Source organism: Uloborus diversus, unplaced genomic scaffold (assembly GCF_026930045.1).
Source record: "Uloborus diversus isolate 005 unplaced genomic scaffold, Udiv.v.3.1 scaffold_11, whole genome shotgun sequence".
Lineage (NCBI taxonomy): Eukaryota > Metazoa > Arthropoda > Arachnida > Araneae > Uloboridae > Uloborus > Uloborus diversus.
In genome coordinates, this window is record NW_026557765.1 from 4,170,814 (window position 1) to 4,189,914 (window position 19,101).

General features: G+C 31.9%; 1 protein-coding gene across 1 annotated transcript in view; it reads left to right on the forward strand.

Annotated features, from left to right (window-relative positions):
- Window positions 1-1,348: 1,348 nt before the first annotated feature.
- The window catches only part of LOC129232162 (cyclin-dependent kinase 14-like), a 162,774-nt gene continuing 145,021 nt past the window's right edge, over window positions 1,349-19,101 (forward strand). The window contains exon 1 of the mRNA XM_054866403.1: window positions 1,349-1,382. Coding sequence (XP_054722378.1) covers window positions 1,349-1,382 — 34 coding nt within the window. The remainder of the gene's footprint in view (window positions 1,383-19,101) is intronic.

Below are 19,101 nucleotides of genomic sequence, written 5' to 3' on the forward strand. Positions count from 1 at the left end.
AACATTTCCGTTTTGCTTTTATTAACAGATAAAAGTTTTCCATTTGCAAAGATAACTCGAACCGCATCATGTGCTCAGCATCCATAGTTCTAAAGTTCATTAAAAATAATAAGCTGCTCTTGTGTCATTTTACAAGTTAATTACACTTTTATTTTCTTGAACTTGTGACGATTTAAGTTGCTTTTTTTTTCTTTTGCTTTAATCTTTTCAAACATTAATATTTCTTTTGCTCTGATGCATGGGAAAAAATGTGTATTCTAACTGAACCATTCTATTAGAAGAAAACAGTAGTAGGAATTTACTCAATTCTAGCTCTTAAAACGATTGCAAGATTGAATTTGGAATAGCTATTAATTTTTCCGCCTACGAAAAAAAGAGACATTTTCTTTTCAAAAAATTGTTTTGACTCTTAAAAGGGCGAGTTTTATTTTATTTTATTTTTATTTATTTATTTTTTTTTTTTTTTTTTGGAGTCTAAACCAATTGAGAGAAAGGTATATTTTATGTTAGAAAATCTTTGTCCCCTATACATCAATTTTTCAAACAAACGAAAACTATCACGGTTTGTTTATTTTTTTTATTTGTTACTTATGTAAGATATAGTTTTTACTGCAAGTTTTAGCATAGATTTAAAAAAATTAATAATTATCAGGAAAATGCAAAAGAATTATTAAAATTTGTATAACTTTTAAAGAAAAATGTAAGAAAAAGTAATGGAAAGGTTAAACAGTTTTAAGAAAAATTAGAGAAAAGTAACTGTAAAGTTTATTAATTTTCTGAAACACGTGAGGTAAATAATTAAAAAGTTAAATAATGTTCATAAAAAAGCAAGAAAAGTAATTCAATTAAAAAGAAATATTTTCAAAGAAACGAGAAAAAATTAATTAAAATATTAAATAATTTAACTGAACTGAATAAAGGCATTAGCTAACAAGAATTTTAAAAAGTACTTTTGATCTTAGATTATCATTTTTGTTTTCATTAAGTTAAAGGCCACAAATTTAGAAGAACTAGTACAATTTCCTCAAAAGAGTGCACGCCCCTGAAAATGGAACGCAGGGGCGTGTTCCCTAGCTTTCTCCTTCCCTTTCCTGCATTCAGTCGACTTCTATGAGCTAACAATCATTCCTATTTGCATCCGTAGAACTAGAAGCCTAATTCCATCAAAAAGCGGCTTCCATTCATTTAACCGCCTGTCCGCTGCTCTTTCAGTCCACCAGCCAGTGATGAAGTGAGCCGGCTCCACGGCGCAAGCTCCGCCAGGAGGCGCTCGCATCTCCACCCCCTTCGCCCGTCGTCGGCGTTTCAAGAGCAAACGATGTAGAGAGAGTCCAGCACAAAAACAACGATGGCTGTGGACGCCAACAGATACGCGAAAGAAGGTGAGTGCATTCCGATTTCGAATGTTCAGGGGCTTCCAAGCACCCCCCACAGCCGATCCTTATGCATGCCTCCAAAACCCACAGTGCGCGATATCGCGTGGTTTTCCGAAATTTCTCTCTCTTTCTCTCTCCTCTCTCCGCATCACTACGATGTTTCTGTCATCGGCTGGGATGGAATACGGGGATGGGGTGGACCGAACAATCGTCGAGTTCCGGTCGCACTTGACCTCTTCCTGTGTGGAAAGGTCATTCTACAACCTTGCTGCTGTTTTGATTTGAAGAGTCAAGTGCAACTTCGTTAAGCTAACAGGCGGCGATCCGTTTAAAATCAATACAAGAGCGAAGGCGTTTTAATACAAAAGAAAGGGCAAATTTTTCTTTTAAACTTCTGATTGAAAAGCGACGAATAAAAAATCAAACATAATTATTTAATAATTTATTGATTGGTAAAAAACATCTGACAGTAATGTAAATAACTAAAATATGCTCCCTGCGTAAAATACTAATTTGTACTAGAAGGGAAGTATCTAAAATCTGTTAAAATCTTATTATTTTGAAAATTGTTTTACTAACCATTGTGTTTGTTAGTTATTAAATAAAATATATACCTGAATAAAAGTGAAATTCCTGCACAAAATCTATATGTTGTTCAAAATTATAACTTGTACTGATCAAAATTTTTTGAAAATTGTTTATACTTTGTCATACTTCAGTTTAAATATAAAAATTATGATATAAGTACACAACATCACAGTGTGATTGCTTGTAACAGAAAACGTGAATATTTATAATAGAATAGATTAATGAACTATCAAAAGCGCTAACCAGTTTGTGTAACATTCAGTGAAATGCAAAGCAATTTATAAATCTTGTCCTACAAGTATAAACAATTTTTGAACTTTTTTTTTTTTTTCAATATATATTATGATTCTCCAAAAGTTATAGAGTTTTATAGTAATTTTGCTTTTATACATTCAGAAGTTTTATTAAAAGCTTAAGATTCAATGGTCTCTAAAGCGATTTCCAAAATAATCGATTATTTTATTCGGATTTTTTACGGATAATTTACTTATTTCTTTTTAATTATAAGTCTAGATTTTAAACAGAGAGTATATTTTGTAAAATAATATATACATTGTTTCAAGTTATTTTTATCAATCAATCATTTATTAACGAACTGTTTTCGAATATTTTTTGTAAAAAATAAAAGCTTAGGTGTAAATGAATTTCCTAATGCTGTTTACTTAAGACCAAACGCATCATTGAATAAAAGTTTTCTTTATAAGTAAACTCATATATTCCCAATATAATAATTTAAAGTAAGTTATGCGTGTCGACATTCAAAAACGCCCCCCCCCCTTCCCTTCTTTTCAAGCTTTTCTTTCGCTCTTTTTTTTTTTACCTTGAAAATTATGGAATAAGAAACTGAGCACTAATTTAACTCATTTACAAATATACTCTCATATAAAACTGAGGGATTTGAAACCAATTATGAAATGCATTTCAAAGTAATACTTGCCTTGGTTTTGTATATTACCTTATTCCATCAGTTTTCATTTTTTGTATTGCGAAGGATTCTTTGATTAACAGATATTAGGATTTTGATTTCAAGAAATATTTTGAAGTTCAAGTGATAAAAATCATTCGAAAATGGATTGCAAATAATAGTTTTAGTGATATATATGCTACCGGGAGAACCGAAGTTAGAGAATGTCGAGTTCGCCGGTGACTCACCGAAAATATTCGATCGCTCGCCGATGTTTTTGGCATTTGAATGTTGATATTTCTCGGTTAATGGCGACATTCAGCAAATTTCAGACTTTCATAAACGTTGACTTTTCGGACACGTATATATATATATATATATACAATTTTAACGTGGTTTTTTTTAAACGACATTTTTTATTATAACTATTTGCATCTTAAAAAGTGTTTGTTATATCTTTTCTTAAGAAAATAGAGATTGCTTTTTTTTTTTAATTTAATTTTCTATAAATGTTTTCAAAAAGAATTGTACAATCTTCAATTGTTTGCAGCCATCCTTTTTGATTTTAAAATACAAACCATTATCACATATATGTGTGTCGTGTTATCGTAAAAGTCTTAATCTGGTAAATGTCGACATTAAACGGTGAATATGAAGGTTCACATATCAAATACATCGACCAAAAACCTAATATTTACAATGAATTACTTGAAAAGATCGTTATTCTCCAACTTTGACCTTTCACGGTAAAAAATTTTGTATGAAATATTGTACATATCATTGAATTGAATTCCATAATATCATTTCTGTACACCAAAAAATGACTTTAAAAATACACATCACGAACAGTTAATCCATATGTGTGCTTCTGTACAACGCTCTTTTAGAGTTACGCGGGCGGGACTGCAAAGGCATCATTTATTTTTCATAGATAAGTTTCTATCTATTTAACGAAGATTTCTCTGACTTTTTAAGTTAGCTTTATCATTTTCGTACAATTCATACATTGACTGTGGTTTTCTTTTCTTTTCTATTAATTGCACTTTTGTTTCGGGTCTTAAAAATCAAAATTTGTGTTTTCTATTCCATTGCATTTTAGTATGTGTCAAATTAGGAGATCTTTCTTTTATTTTAGATAGTCAATTTAATTAGTGCACCTTGATACACGTTACGTAGTTAATATAGGTTTCAAAAGTATCCGAAGGAAGTTTTGGGTAAAACTTAGCATTGTAAAGAACTTCAAAAAAAAAAAACATTCAGGAAAAACTTTCTCAAGGGATATTTAAAAAAGAAAATTACATCATCATACATTTTTGGCTAGCACCAGTTTTTTTTTTTTTTAATTCAATTACTTCATATATGTGCAATATGATGAATTAAGCAATATCAGAAATTAAATGAGCATTTGTGATCAAATTATATGAAATAGAAAGTTGTAACATTTATTGTTACAAGGAGTTAAAGTCAAAATTCATTTCATGATTTTTAGTTTATATTTTACGCATGCACCATAAACAGGTTTAAAATTTCTTAAGAGAACATTGTTTATTTGCCTATCAAGTTTGTTTATTTATTTCTATTATTCTTATTGACAACATTCATGCTTATGAACAATTTGAAAAACCCTTCTACGATATCTAGTTGTATAACGTTTAACGAAATTACTTACATTGAAAGAACATGTCCATCCTCCGCGCAAATGATAATGAATGTGACTTCGTTCTGCAAAAAAAAAAAATCAACTTTCGATGACATATCATGATTGATTTTACAGAGTAAAATTATTATAGTGTTGCTATGCAATAAATAAAATAATTTAAAACATAACTTAGGACACAATAATGAACTAGAACTTATTGATATTATGTTTCATTTTCAATACCATAATTCCTACCTTTCGAATTGAGTTACAGTTTTTAAAACAACATAAAATCGGAAGCAAGTTAATCAAAAATGATTGCCAGAGCATTTTAATGTAGAATTTCTTTTTGTTTATATGAAGTATATTGAACTCATAATACTAATCACCAAAACTGAGTAATAAATGTAGTAAATTTTCAAAATGATTGGAACCTTTAAAGAAATAAATTTAACATTAACTTTTTCAAAGGAGGAGAGTCTTAAAGCGTACTCTTCTATGCATTTTTAAAATTACAAAAGAACTTTTCGGGAACTTATTTCAAAAAACTCTTTCATAAAAATCGCAAAAAATAAAACACTCACTTACATTATACCTCCATAAACGCCAAACTCCATTATTATATTATTTGCATATAATTTAGTAATGCATTAAGGGTCTTATTTTCTGTGTATTTACGATTTTGTAGCTATTTACATATCATACATCATCTTTGACACAAAAAAGTTAAATTTCGCTTAAATTATTCCCCTTTCACATAGGTAGTGTAAAAATTGCAAAACACATATTCTAGAAATATTTATCAGAAGAATGTGCCCTTGACAATGATTCAACAATGCCCTTAAAATGCAGTGAAGTTTTAATAGCTTCAGGGTTTTTTTTTTTTTTTTTTTTTGCAATTGAAGACAGATCCAAAATCTATTTCGTAATTTAAATTTAATTTTTATATCTGTTGTCATTGAATTTCGTATTGAGTACTATCTATTTTAAAGTAATGGTTTGCAATTAAAATTCCCGTTTTCAAATTATTTTTTAATGCTTTGAACATCTTTCAATTGAACTGTATTTTATCTAAGTTGCTGCATAAGGAAACTGTTGATCTCTTTACTCTGTAACAAATACCTTTGCTTTCACGTGTTTTAAATATCTATTTATTTATTAATTTGTTTATTAGTTCATTAATTAATTAAGTGATTAATGTATTTATTTATTTATTTATTTTGATGAGAACATTTTATTCTTTATCTGTTTTAGGAAAATAAATCACAACTTAAACTTCAAACCTAATATTTTAGTATTTATAGCATTTGTCTGAAGTTTTAATTGGATGTTTGCATTACGACGCAATTTCAGGAAAAAAAAACAACTATACTCAATTTAAATTTAAACAAGAGTTTTTCGGATAAAATTATCTGCGCACGTTTGTGAAAAATTGTTACTACGTTAACTGACGAAAATACTTTTTTAAAAAAAGGATAATGAAGAAAGCACTTTACGCGTCTTTAAAAGAAATAGTTTAATTTAATCGAACTTTCCTTAAGTCATAATTCTTTTCTTGAACCATGATGCGTCAGAAAATTGCAATATACAGTCTGACCACCGAATAGATAGAAAGGCAAACTTCCGGTTTACATGCGGAAATGGGCACATCTATTAGTTTTCAGGGATGCCAGCTTTTACAGATCTATGTTATCCTGTAAATGAGGTAGAGTCACATTCAAATGAGCGGAGCACGCGCACCAAATATTTACTTTTCCTCCTTGTTCAGATAGACTCATCTTAACTGGACGCTTGCCAAATCCATATAATCGGTGGTCAGCGTGTGTCACGATGTAGTTATTTTTACTTTGCCCATCTTTATGTATATACGAGTATTAAAAAAAATCCTTGTATTTTTCGATAAATTGTTTGGATTGCATACGAGGAAGTGAGAAGCAAAGGGATGTAAGTGCACATTTTCAAGTTTTGAGTAAAATGCGGTTAAATATAACATCCTAGGTAGGCTTTCGTTGAACTTTTCTTCTAAATCATGCTGTATAGCAGCCACTACCAGGGCTACTAGTACCATCTCTTGCCCCAAGACAGAGGAGAGGTTCACCTAACATGTGTACTGGTTATCTCCAATTTTTTAAATTTGCCACTTGCATCCCTTTGCTTCTCACTGCCTCATATGAGCATAAAAACTGTCAGTCTGCATCGTGATGCATCGGAACTTTGTAGTAAATAGATAGACAATTGTATTAAAAATGTTTATCAAAAAAAAAAAATCCTTGTTTTTTAAATTTATTTACTTATTTATTATTTTTTTGTGAATAAATATTTTTGATAAATATATGAATAAATGTGACCGATATAGAAATTTAGATATTCTGATGTGTCGGATCATATTACAATGTACCAAGATGTAGACATTTCTAGATTGCCGATCTTTAAGTGTATGGTAGGGCATCGATGTCGATGTTTTAGGAACTTAGATGTTTTTACCATCCATGTATTAGGGTTGAAGTTTTCGAAATATCAGTGCATTATTGCATTATACATTCGATGGTTGTTTTTTTTTTTTTTTTTTCGATGTCGATGTTTTCTGCTGAACGAAGAAAAAAAAATAATTATAAATAATAATAATAATCAAAATAAAACTGCAAATATCTTTATAAAATACGGTTGTGATGAAAGTTGCATCATTAAGTAGAGATTGTAAAACACAACTATAGTTCTATAGCTATTTTTTTAAAGAAGTAGATTTTTGTTGAAAGAAAGTTTACAATTATGTTTCTATCAATCTTTCAAGTAGAACATTGAGAGCACTAAACAGTCCCCAAACGGTTATATTATATTATATTATTCTTTGTCCCCAGTGTGCACAGATGGGCTTACTTTCTAGTTTCCTCCAATAAGTTGTTGACTTATTTGCTTAAATTACTGCCGGATGATAAAATTCACAAATGATACGAGGGTCGATCCAAAAGTAAGGTTCCAATCAATTTTACAAATATACAGCACCGTCTATTCTCATTGAAATTTACATCGTTGGAAAGAAAAAACGTTTCGCTATTTTTATACACAATTGCCATCTTTTCTGTGCATTATTGTCGACGGTGCGCTAACTTCTGTACCGAGTGTCACAGTCTGTATCGTGTCCACCGCCAGAGTGGGACATGACAGTCAACAAATCACTCCGTATTTGATTGCAGTTCGGAGCTCGAGTCTAGTGATTACCACTTGTTTCCCAAATTTAAGGAACACTTCGATTGGCAACACTTCCGAAGCGACGACGATGTCATAAAAGGGGTGAAACGCTTTATCAACGGGTTGGCGGAGGAATTCTGTGACACTCGATACAGAAGTTAGAGCACCCTCGACAATAATGCACAGAAAAAGATGGCGATTGAAACGTTTTCTTTATAACGATGTAAATTTCAATGAGAATAGACAGTGCTCTATATTTGTAAAATTAATATGAACCTTACGTTTGGATCAACCATCATACATACAAAATTTCAAATGAGAAGGAAACTTAGGCATTATTAAAAAATTCAAAAACTAAAAAATGGAAAAAGAATACCAAAGTTGCAATATTGTCTCCAAATTTGCCGAATCATTGGCCACATTTGTGAATAAGAGAATTTTTGTTAGGTGACAGTGGGTGACCTCCCTTCGGGGCGCACGTGAGCAGTTCCTTAATAACAGATCCTTAAAGTGTAGCTCAATATGTCTAAGCATACAGAAAACGCGCTTCTAAAAGCGATTTCCAATTGCATTGAATCAGACCTCCTGAAAGAGTTTTTGTTTCGGTTTGCGCTTACTGCCTCGTCGCCAAGACTCGGCAAGCGTCGTATATGACTCAGTAGCGGAAACCCTCCGAGCTGATTTGCATATAATTACGTGAGAAAAGACTCCGAATGCAGGAACGCGATATTGAAGGTGACACCTACGCTTAGCACAGAGCAAAAATAAGGACGGAATCTCGCATATATTAATTTGAGTGAAGACGACTGGATGCACAATCAGACTCCGCTTTAATTAAGAGAAGACAAAAAGATGAAGGAGCACCTTCCAATGTGTATTCTTTTAGCGAAGTCAAAGCTGATTAATTTTGAGTAATCTCACCGATGCAAGCTGGCAGAAAAACTAAAATCACACCAAAATGATTATGACTGCTTCGGAGAAATATTATTCACAAAACTAAATTTTCGTTGTTGCGTCATATCTTACTCTTATAGCTTATATTTACATATATTTAAAATTAAGTTTTCGTTATTGAGCAATCACGATTGCTTATTGCTTTCATTTGACTGTTTTTGGCGTTCCTATGATTTTATTTTCCCACCAGCACCCTCTGCAGCACCACCGTCGAACGGCCGCCGCACGATGCTGCTAGTCTAGCGAAAAACGTCTCCAGGTTGCATCCATATGCTACACTTACACGCATGCATACACGCACGTATACAAACATATACACACAACACACACATACATACACCTACACACACAAACACATACACACACGCATACATACAGACACGTACACATACATACAGATACCTACACATACATACAGATACCTACACATACAACTACCCACACACTCATACCTGCACACAGACAGAAACACACATGCCTACACACACATACACCCTACACACAAACACACATAAACACACACGCCTACATACACACACACACACACACACACACACACTCGTGATTGCGAAAAACATAATTTGAATTCAAGAGGTCAAAATTCAAATTAATTTTTTTTTCTTATCTTCTTATTTGTCTAGGTAATTCAAAATAAGCTTTTTTTTTAGTGCGAGTCGATTAAACAAAGTTATATTTTTGATTAAATATTAAATATATATAGAATAAATATTTCTTTATTCTGTGTTTGAAAGGGACAAAACGTTTCTTTCTATTGATTTCTGAAAAATGCTTTTTCTCCGGTGTTTCATTTGATAAATATCAAAACAAATAGGCTATTAAAAATGAGTTGTTTGGTTTGAATATTAATTGAGAAGAGCGCAAATATCAATTATACTAGAGGTTTAAAACTAAATAGAAGAAACATTTTAAGAAAATGTGGCATCAAAATTAGAGGCAACTATGAGCGAGGAATCTATTTTGCGAACAAGTAACCAAAATATTTAGTTATGTGTATTAGAAGCAGTTCAAAACTTTGCACAATGAAATGAGTAAAAGTGAGACAACATGTATACATGTACAAATAAAACCAATAAAATCAATTAAAAAAAGAGTTAAAAAAACTCTTTTAACTCTTTTTTTTGTAGCTCATATGGGTTCTTCCTAACTTTATAGCAATGATTATTTTTTTTTATCTATTCTCATTCGTTTTATTATATTATTTGAACTATGCAGCTTTTAATAATTTTCTGTATATTTTTAAAGAGTATTGTGACGTTTTAATGCAATTAAGTTTTAATGCCATTGAGCTACGAAGCTTCCGACGATTTTTATTTTATTTTGTTTATTTATTTATTTACCTTTTACGTACATGAAATTTAACTTTAACAAAATTCAACACGTGTGTTTCATTCAACTCTGTAAAGTAAATAAAAAATCTAATCCATCAAAAACGGTGTTATGTAACTTCATAAATCAATCAAAAAGAAAAGTGCGTATTCAATTAATCATTTACTGATGTATGATTTCCTTCGTGATGCTGTTGTGAACAATAAAATTCTAGCCAAAGCAAATAAACCGCAATTCATACTATCTGATTAAATTAGCCAACCGTTTGTTCTGATGACTTGGAAATATTCCAGCTGAAAACGGCAAAGCATAAAATATAAAGATTTTTTTCTTTCTGTTTTGAAATAGCGATAGTCTTATGATTTATAATAATAATATCTCTTGAAATTGTTCGTGAAAGTAAACGACGGAAAGAACAACATAATTCCAAAACAAACTCCTTAACTTTATTATACTTTCAAACCCATATTCTGTTTTCTTTTCATATTAGAGACACTAAACTTTAAAATTTGTTTTTTTAAGACTAAAAATAGAACAATCGACCGTTTTAAAGAATAATTAGAGCAAAATATGTTAAATTTTCCGAATTTATTTTGAGAATATCACACAACTTATGTCATGCATATTAATAAGTATTAATGCATTTTATAAGCAATAGGAAATATGCATATAATAAATTGTGTGTGTGTGTGTGTGTGTAGACGGAATATTATACTAAAAAAATAACAATTTAAAATTTTTTTTTCCTTTTCCCCATAAAAAAAAAGTGGAAAGAAAATTATTTCAAAAATGATGTTTAGTATATAATACAAATGCATAGATAACAAATTAATTCCCCCAAAACATGATTAAAAATAAATCAATAAAATTAAAATTGAGAGTAGAGTTTTGGAATGAAGAAATTCACCCAATATTTTTTCCCTCTGTCCCCTCTCTCCCTCCTTATTTTTCATTTATTAATTGCCATTATTATTATTATTACTATTATTATCTTATATATTTAAACGAGCAATTCTTGTGGGTATGTATATATTTCTTATCTCGGATACGGCTCTAACGATTTGGATGAAATTTTGGATTTAATTGTAGTTTTGCATTCTAAGTTCATCTACATCAGTGTTTTTTCTGTAAAAACGCGATTTTTTACAAAAAACAGTTTTTTAATATAAAGTCAAATTGAGTTAAGCCTTGAAGTAAGCTGTGAGTTGACGCATCAGGCAGACGATTTGCAACCATAACAATGAAAATTTGTCTCTTCTCGCTTTAAAATTTTATACTTGCTTAGGGTTGCCAGGCTTGGCTGATATTGGCCAGTTTGGCTAATTTCAAACACACTTGGCTGAAAACAAATTCAAAAGCATTATGTAAGTCGATGTAAGGCTTTTTTTCTTTTTATTTAAGTGAAACTATTGTTTGACCATCCTATTTTATTTTATTTTATTTATTTATTTTCTTTTTACACTTCAAATAGTTTAACATGTTTTTTAAATCACGCATCTAAATTTTATTTCGAAGAAGTGTATGTCTTGAAATTGTTTATGTTTTGTTAAGACAGTTGTTATCATTTGTTGGAATGGTTTGTGGATCATCAGTTTTGATGGATATCATGCTGTATGTAGCATTTTCTGGCGTAAAAACTAAAAGTACTTATTCAAAAAGAAAATCTCGATTGGGATAAAATCGTGAAACGCATCATAGTATGAAAGGAAGTATTCGGTTAAAAACCGATTTCACCATAGCAAAACTAGGGTCAAAATATTTTAATTACTGACAAGAAAATTGTATAGTGGAAACAAACGTAACAGATAGTTTAAAGCAAAATGTTGATTTAATTACATTCAGAATCTTCTTTTTTTGGTACTTTAGTGTTATAAGAAGGTCGAGTGCATAGTATTTCGTTAACGTGAAGCTTTTCAAGTATATTTGGAAAAGTATTGAACCTTAAAAAAACACAATTTGACAAAAAATAATTCTTTTAAAGCCGAGCGAGGCTCGGTCGTCCAGGTACTTTATTTATTTATTTAAGCAATCAGCTTTAAATATCTATTCATTTATTTACGTTTTAATTTTACATTTTTATTGTTTATATATCTTTTTATTAGTTTCTCATTTTTCTGCACTAAAACTTTATCTTTTTTCAATGGGGTCGTTTCCAAAATTTTAAGAGTATTTTTATCTGGAAGGGAAAACTATGTCTATATTAAAAACATAGGATTTGACCATTTTTTAAATAATTTGTTTAAGTTTTTTTTTAAAAAAATTACTTTAACCGGTGCGCTTTCATTGTTTAAGCTTCTGCCGATGACATCACAAATGATGAAATGCCATTCATAGAGCAAAATATTTAATTCGCATCTTTATTCACGTGTATTGGCAACGATATGGTTGATAGCAAGCGTGGAGCGCAATATTTAATTCACTTCTTGATTATCATAACGTGGAAACGCAGTAGAAAGATGCGCCAAAGAGCATCATTTGTGAGGTCATCAAGACCACGCCATGTTTGAAAAATCGGGCAGTAAAAAAAAATTAATTAAAAAATAACTGTTGGGAAAATGAAAGTATTTTCACGTTCGGATAAATCTGCAACGGTCTACCACTGACGTCACAGCTACGTTGACTTCTGATGTCATCGGAATGGGTGGAGCTATGTTTTCTTCAGCCGATCTGAAATAAGCGGATTTACGTTGTTTTATTCTCGCTATTTTTTTTACTCATTCTTTTCCTTCTTTTTCTTATACTTTTGTGATTTTAATGATACGACAATGATGTGAAAACTATTATCTCCACAGGAAATAAGAGATGTGCACATGGGTGCTGGCAAGGAGGGGGGAGGGGTGCAAGGAGGATTTCTTATACTCACGGCTTTTGAAAAAAAAAATCAAAAAACAATTTTCAAAAGACATTTTTTTTTTTTGTATATTAACTTTTTTACTAGTTATTTATAAGAAATTTAAAGAAAAATCACTAGGTTTTCTTTTATATTTAGGTGTTTATATTATTTTTAGGGGCATTCTTCATCTTTGACTTATAAAAACTAATATGGTATGGTTAAACATATTGAAAAATTACAAAATATCTTACAGAACTGCAAAATACATCACGATTAGTATTATTTCATCGCTTATGTTTACCTGAATTGGCAAGAAAGTGCCCCCCCCCCCGCCCCGTCGACTTTAAAAAATAAAGTTGCAATAATTAAAAAAAAAAATTTTTTTAATACTTTTAAAATATTTTTAAGTATTTTTTTAATGATTATTAATATTAAATAAGAAAGAAAGTAAAAATAACTGCATTTTAAGCAAAGGGCAAACACAAAACTGCAGAAATATTGTGATCAGAAAAATGTAACTTTTGAACTGAATAATTAAATAGAAATACGTCTTAGAAGTCGCTTTAAGATAAATTAAATGAATAAATTATTATTCACATAACTTTTTAAAAATTAAAAAATCAATAAATAAATAAAAATTAATTTCAATTTTGACTATGTCTTTCGCAATCACGAGTTTGTGTGTGTGTTTGTGTATGTAGGCGTGTGCGCATAAGTCTATCTGCAGGCATGTAGTTGTGTGCAGGTGTGTGTGTGCAGGCGTGTGTGTGTGTGAGTGTAGGCATCTGCGTGTGTGTAGGATATGGATGCAACCTGGAGACGGTGCCCGATGGAGTAGCAGTATGGGGAGGAGGTGGCAAAGGTGGAGTCCCTCCAAACATCCACTTGGAGTAGCAAAAATAAAATCAAAGGACGGACGAACGCCCAAAACGGTCAAGTGAGAACAATAAGCAACTCGCAATTGCTGAATTTAAAAAAAAATGTAAGATAAAAAAGTTTATATGAATATGTTTTTGAACAATCGCTGTTGTTTATTGTTTTTATTCGATAATAGTTGATTTCCTTTGATTTCATTTTTCTATGCTTATGATGCAAACTTCTCTGGTGCACGAGCCTCCATGAGCGTGTCCATTTTCTTCATTGGTGGCGCCCATGTCCTCTGGTCCTCGGGCCTCCGCTAGCATGTTCCTTCCCTTGGATGGTAGCGTCCATGCACCTAGAAATCGGATTATTTATTAACGACCTTTTCGACTTCGGTAGGGCGTTGGATTCGCAACTGCAGGTTCGCGGGTTCGACGCAGCTGGTCGGAGATCCTCCGTGTACGCTAATGGTGACAGGTTCACGTCACGTTTAATCAGTCGTGATCACGAAGACCTCCAAGTTTCCATTCCAAATCGATATCTCCGAGGGTGCTGGATCAGGGATTGCCCGGCTCCTGGTCTGGATCAAGAAACTTAACTGTTTTCAGGGTCCCATCTGACCAATGAAACCATGTGTAAGCGGTAGCTACGGGGACATGGGCGCCCATATGCATAATTTTAAGGGGGGGGGGCTCAGATATTTTCTTCATGGTTTAGCAGGATATTTTCCCACTAGAAACCGATTTCAGTGCAGATAAGACATATTGAAGTGTGACATTTTTAATAAATTATTCATTGATGGCTAGAGAAGAAATTTTTTTACATTTTTGCAAAGAAAAAAGTACTAAAAGCAAGGAGGTTCCAATATCCTTAGCCCCCACTTGCCTCCCTATATGGGCGCCCTTGACGGGGGACCCTGGAGTGTAGGCTAGTGTTATTTAACGTGTTGACAACGGAGGTATTGCTATTTCTGCTACTTTAGTCTGCTATTTACCTATTACCAAGTATTTGCTAGAGAAAAAAAGTTGCACTTCCATTTCATTTCATTCCCCCCTCCCCCGAAATTTTAAACTTTTTTAATTCGATCCTATATTTACAAGTTTATTCATTTAATAAACGTATTGCTAGCTTTATATCCTTGAAATAAAAATCAACAAAACTTATGAACTAACATTTGGCACTGGGGTGCTAAAATCAGATGTTCCGGTCAGCCGAACGCGGAGCCCCTAGTGTTGAGATTCCAAGCACGCTTGGTACTCGTTTTATCGACCCACTGAAGAAATGAAAGGCCGAGTTGACCGTGCCCAACCTTGGCATAGAACCCGGGTCTGCGACGTAGCAAAACGAGCTGGGGATTCTTATTCAAGTCATCCTAGTTTATTCCATAAAATAATACAAAAAACCGAAACTTTGTCAAAAGCAGTCATTTAAAGGATTTAGGATGCCTGAGCACAAATGCACTAAACTTCAGAAATGTATATTTTTCGTTTTAATCCATACCTCTGTTTCCTCTTATTCCTCATTAGAAATATTTTGGATTTTGTATAACAATATTGCCTCCCCCCCCCCTTCCATCCTACTCTTCCATTTTCATTGTTTTTTTTGTCAGCCGTTTTATTTCACGGACTCTTAAAACCTACTGTTCCTCATAAACTTAGCTATTACATTATCCCATTTAGCTATTAAATTTTATTTAATAGCTAAAATTAAAATATAATGGTTGAGTAACCTTATAAACTTATTTTGATAATCGCCACCCCCTATTTTAAACTTTAATAATAATATCAACAAGAAATAGCCAATGTTTTTTAGTACCAATAAACAGATTTTTACCGGATGTCTTTACATCCAAAAGTTTACAACTTTGAATTGAAAAAGGGGTTCCTGGAAACCCCGAAATAAGTGTATTCAACATTCTATTTATTTGTGCTAATAAACGTTAGATATTTCCTGTTATTTCTCAGCTCAAAGGAATTAAATTATTTCTTAACAAAAAAAATCGTACTTTTTTTTCCATTCCTTTTTCGTATACCGTTTTATTTTACAGAAAATTAAAACCTATTTTCCCCACAAAATGTTTCCCTTAAATAGCTAAAATAAAACATATTTGGTAAATAACTTGAAAAACTAATCTTGATACCTCCTCCCCCCCCTCCCATTTTTAGAATAAAATAATCATCCCTTTTATCACGCCAAATTTATATCTTAAAAACAAATAATATTTTAATTAAATATGAAGTAAAACCGTTATTGCTTTAAAAAATTAACTTCCTTTCTGTTTTATAACAACAACAAAAAGGAAATAAAGAAAAAAGTGAAATAAATAAATAAAAAAATAAGATCGAAAAGCGAAAAGAAAAAATTATCAAACGCGAAAATCAACTAGCAAAAGAAACGATGTGACGTCAGAAGGTTACGTAGCTCCACCCATTCTTGTGAAGTCAGAGGTAGACCGTTGCAGATTTATCCGAACGTGTATTTTCTGGATCCATGTTATCTTTATTTTGCTTATTCTATCAATTTCAGTGACTAAAAGTAGTACTTTTGACTGAAGAAACATGTGTGAAGGTACATGTGGTGTAGTATGCTTATGTGTATTTATTTTACAATATCCTGTTTTAACACTCCGTCGGGCGCAACTGATCTTTTAGGCACACCTCGAATTCTTTTGTTAGCCACGCCCCCTCAATAGCTCATGGAAAATGTATATTCATTTTCTCAAATAAACTTGTTACATTCGAAAATCATGAAAAACTGTTTTATTTCTCTTCTTTGGTGTTTGTAGTTGACAATTTTTTCGTAAGAAAATGTGAACATGCGTAGAAAAGATCAGTAGATCAAAGTGTGCTTCCCAGGCTCAATGCGCCTGATCGTGTTCTACAACATATTGCGCCCGACGGAGTTATAATATTATTAAATAATCTCATTAGTTAGACTCACCGAAATAAGTCACTGAATAAATTGAGGAAAAGAAATTGAAACCGTTTTTAAAATAACTAAAAGTTTTTTATTTTGATCTAAAAGTTTTTGGTTTTTAAAAATAATTGATGAAAACGTATAAAATAATTAAGAGTTAAAAATCTGAAATCTGATATTTTTAAAGGCGTCGATAAGTGTGATTTACGCATTGAAAACCGAGAATACGCCACAAAAATTCAGTTGAGCGTGTTTTCACTTTTTAAATAAATTTCATCACCCTAAAAACTAGATTCATTTTGAACTTAAAAAATATTACATTTGAATTTTTGTTTTTTGTCAAACATTCTAATTAAAAATCAAAAGAGTGCACGCAACTTTCTTTGCGCTCTTCCATTTATTCCTTTGAAAGTTAATTTTTTTTTACGAAATTGATTATTATTATTACGATCAGCACGGGTTTTGGTATACTTCATTCTTCCTAACTGATTTTTCAACCGCTGAAAATGTAATGTAGTATTTTTCACCTTGAAAAAAGACTTCAGCGACATTGCCTGCAATCACTATACACAAAAATTCAATGCCATCTTACAGGAAAAAAAAGGCTTGTTGAAGTTTCAGATAAAACTTTTGCTTGGAAACAAGATATTTAATTTTGCCAAAACCATTTTTTTTTTTTTTTTTTTGCGATTACGGTTTGACCGTGTTTTTAATTTCAAATTTGTAAGCAGACATTTTTGCAAACCATTATTATTCTCCCTAGAAGTTTCTATTTTAGTCTGAAAATATGTTCTTATACTAATTCTTTCATCACCTCTAAACTCGTGGGAGAAAATGGCAAAAGCTTCTTAAGCGGCCCGAATTGCAAGTCTGCGTCTGTTTCATATTTGTTCACACTTCGCGTTTTGTAGTTTAAGTCTTTTTCTTTATTTATTTACTTACTTATTTGGATGAAGTATGCTTTCTAGATTTTATAGTAAAGCTGCGACATAATTTAAGAAATAGCGTAAGATGATTATTTATCAGTTTTTAAAAATATTATTTGAACATTGTATCTTTTGAAACCTTGCTTTTTTTTTTTTTTTTTTTTGTGATATCGTTTGTTCATAGAGTATCGGCATTTAAAAACTATTTGATGTTTTAAAATTAAATAAATCACAGACTTACGTAAATAAGGAGATAAAATGTGACGCATACACTTGAGGATGTTTGGGGCTTACTGCAATGTGAAAACTGATATCGAATTCGATAAAAATACTTTTGGAAAAATAAATAATCAGGACGTTCTAAGTACCTACTGAAAAACAAAATTACTTAATGGGCGATTCCTTGAAAAGTGGTCCTAACACAAACATTTTTTTAAGCATAAAATAGAAACAGACCTTTTTTTTTGGGGGGGGGGGATGTCAGCTCTTTTAATTTCCAGTATCAGTTTTGCGTTTAAAATATTTTAACATCAGATTTTAGCCAAATTTGATAACGTTTTGACGAAATCAAAAAAAAAAGAAGAAGCATTGTTAGTGAAACAAATGTAAAAGCCATTTTTTTTACTTAATCATCGTTTTTTTTTTTTTTTTGGAAAACAATCAAATATCTTGAACGTATATGCTTTACTATAATTATGTCACAAATTATTTTTAATAAAGACTTTTGATAAGCTTTTAACACCCTAAAATATGCAGGTCGCTTTTTTCTTTGGTCACACACGTAACGCAAAAGAAAGTTAAAAAAAAAAGTACAGCGATAAAAAGCATAATAGATTAGAATGAAATATTGGGCTGGTTAATTTGTATTTAATATACGGGGGGGGGGGAATTGTTTTTGCAAATTAAAAGGGATAATAGTACCCATGCATATGACCAATAATTACAAAGGAACATAGAATTACACTCCGTTCTGAAAGGCAGAAAAGAGGAAGAGGAAACGGATTCTAAGGGATGAAGCAATACAAGTAATCGCCTCTGCCATCATTTTGTTTCTGCTTACGTAGCATATCTCCAAGCCTATCAAAAATTTTACGCAAGCAAATTTTCACTGAGAAGAAGCTGCATTTTGCTCTTAGTTGGTGCACTTTTTTTCACTTTTCACTCCAAGGACCCCGTATCTACCATTGTTTGTGGTTTAACCAGTTGGATGGGACCCTGAAGACAGCTCTGATCTTTTGATCCAGACTAGAAACCGAGTATTCCCTGGTTCAGCACCTTCAGAGGTATCGTTTCACTTGGAGGACTTTTCGACCACGAGCACATTTTATGTCCCGCAGTCACCATTAATGAAGACGGTGGATCTTCGACTAGCTAGGATCGGACCCTCCGGTCACAATTCCGATGCCTTATCGATCAGGCCACCACGGCCCTTCTTAGGTGGTGCAGGAGAAAGCCAATCGAAGCAAACGTTGTACTTTAGAAACGGCATAACCTCTTCGCTTCAAGTTTTGTCTTGATAACAGCGTCCGAGCTTTTCCTGAATGCTACGGTGGAGTAAGTGTATGAGG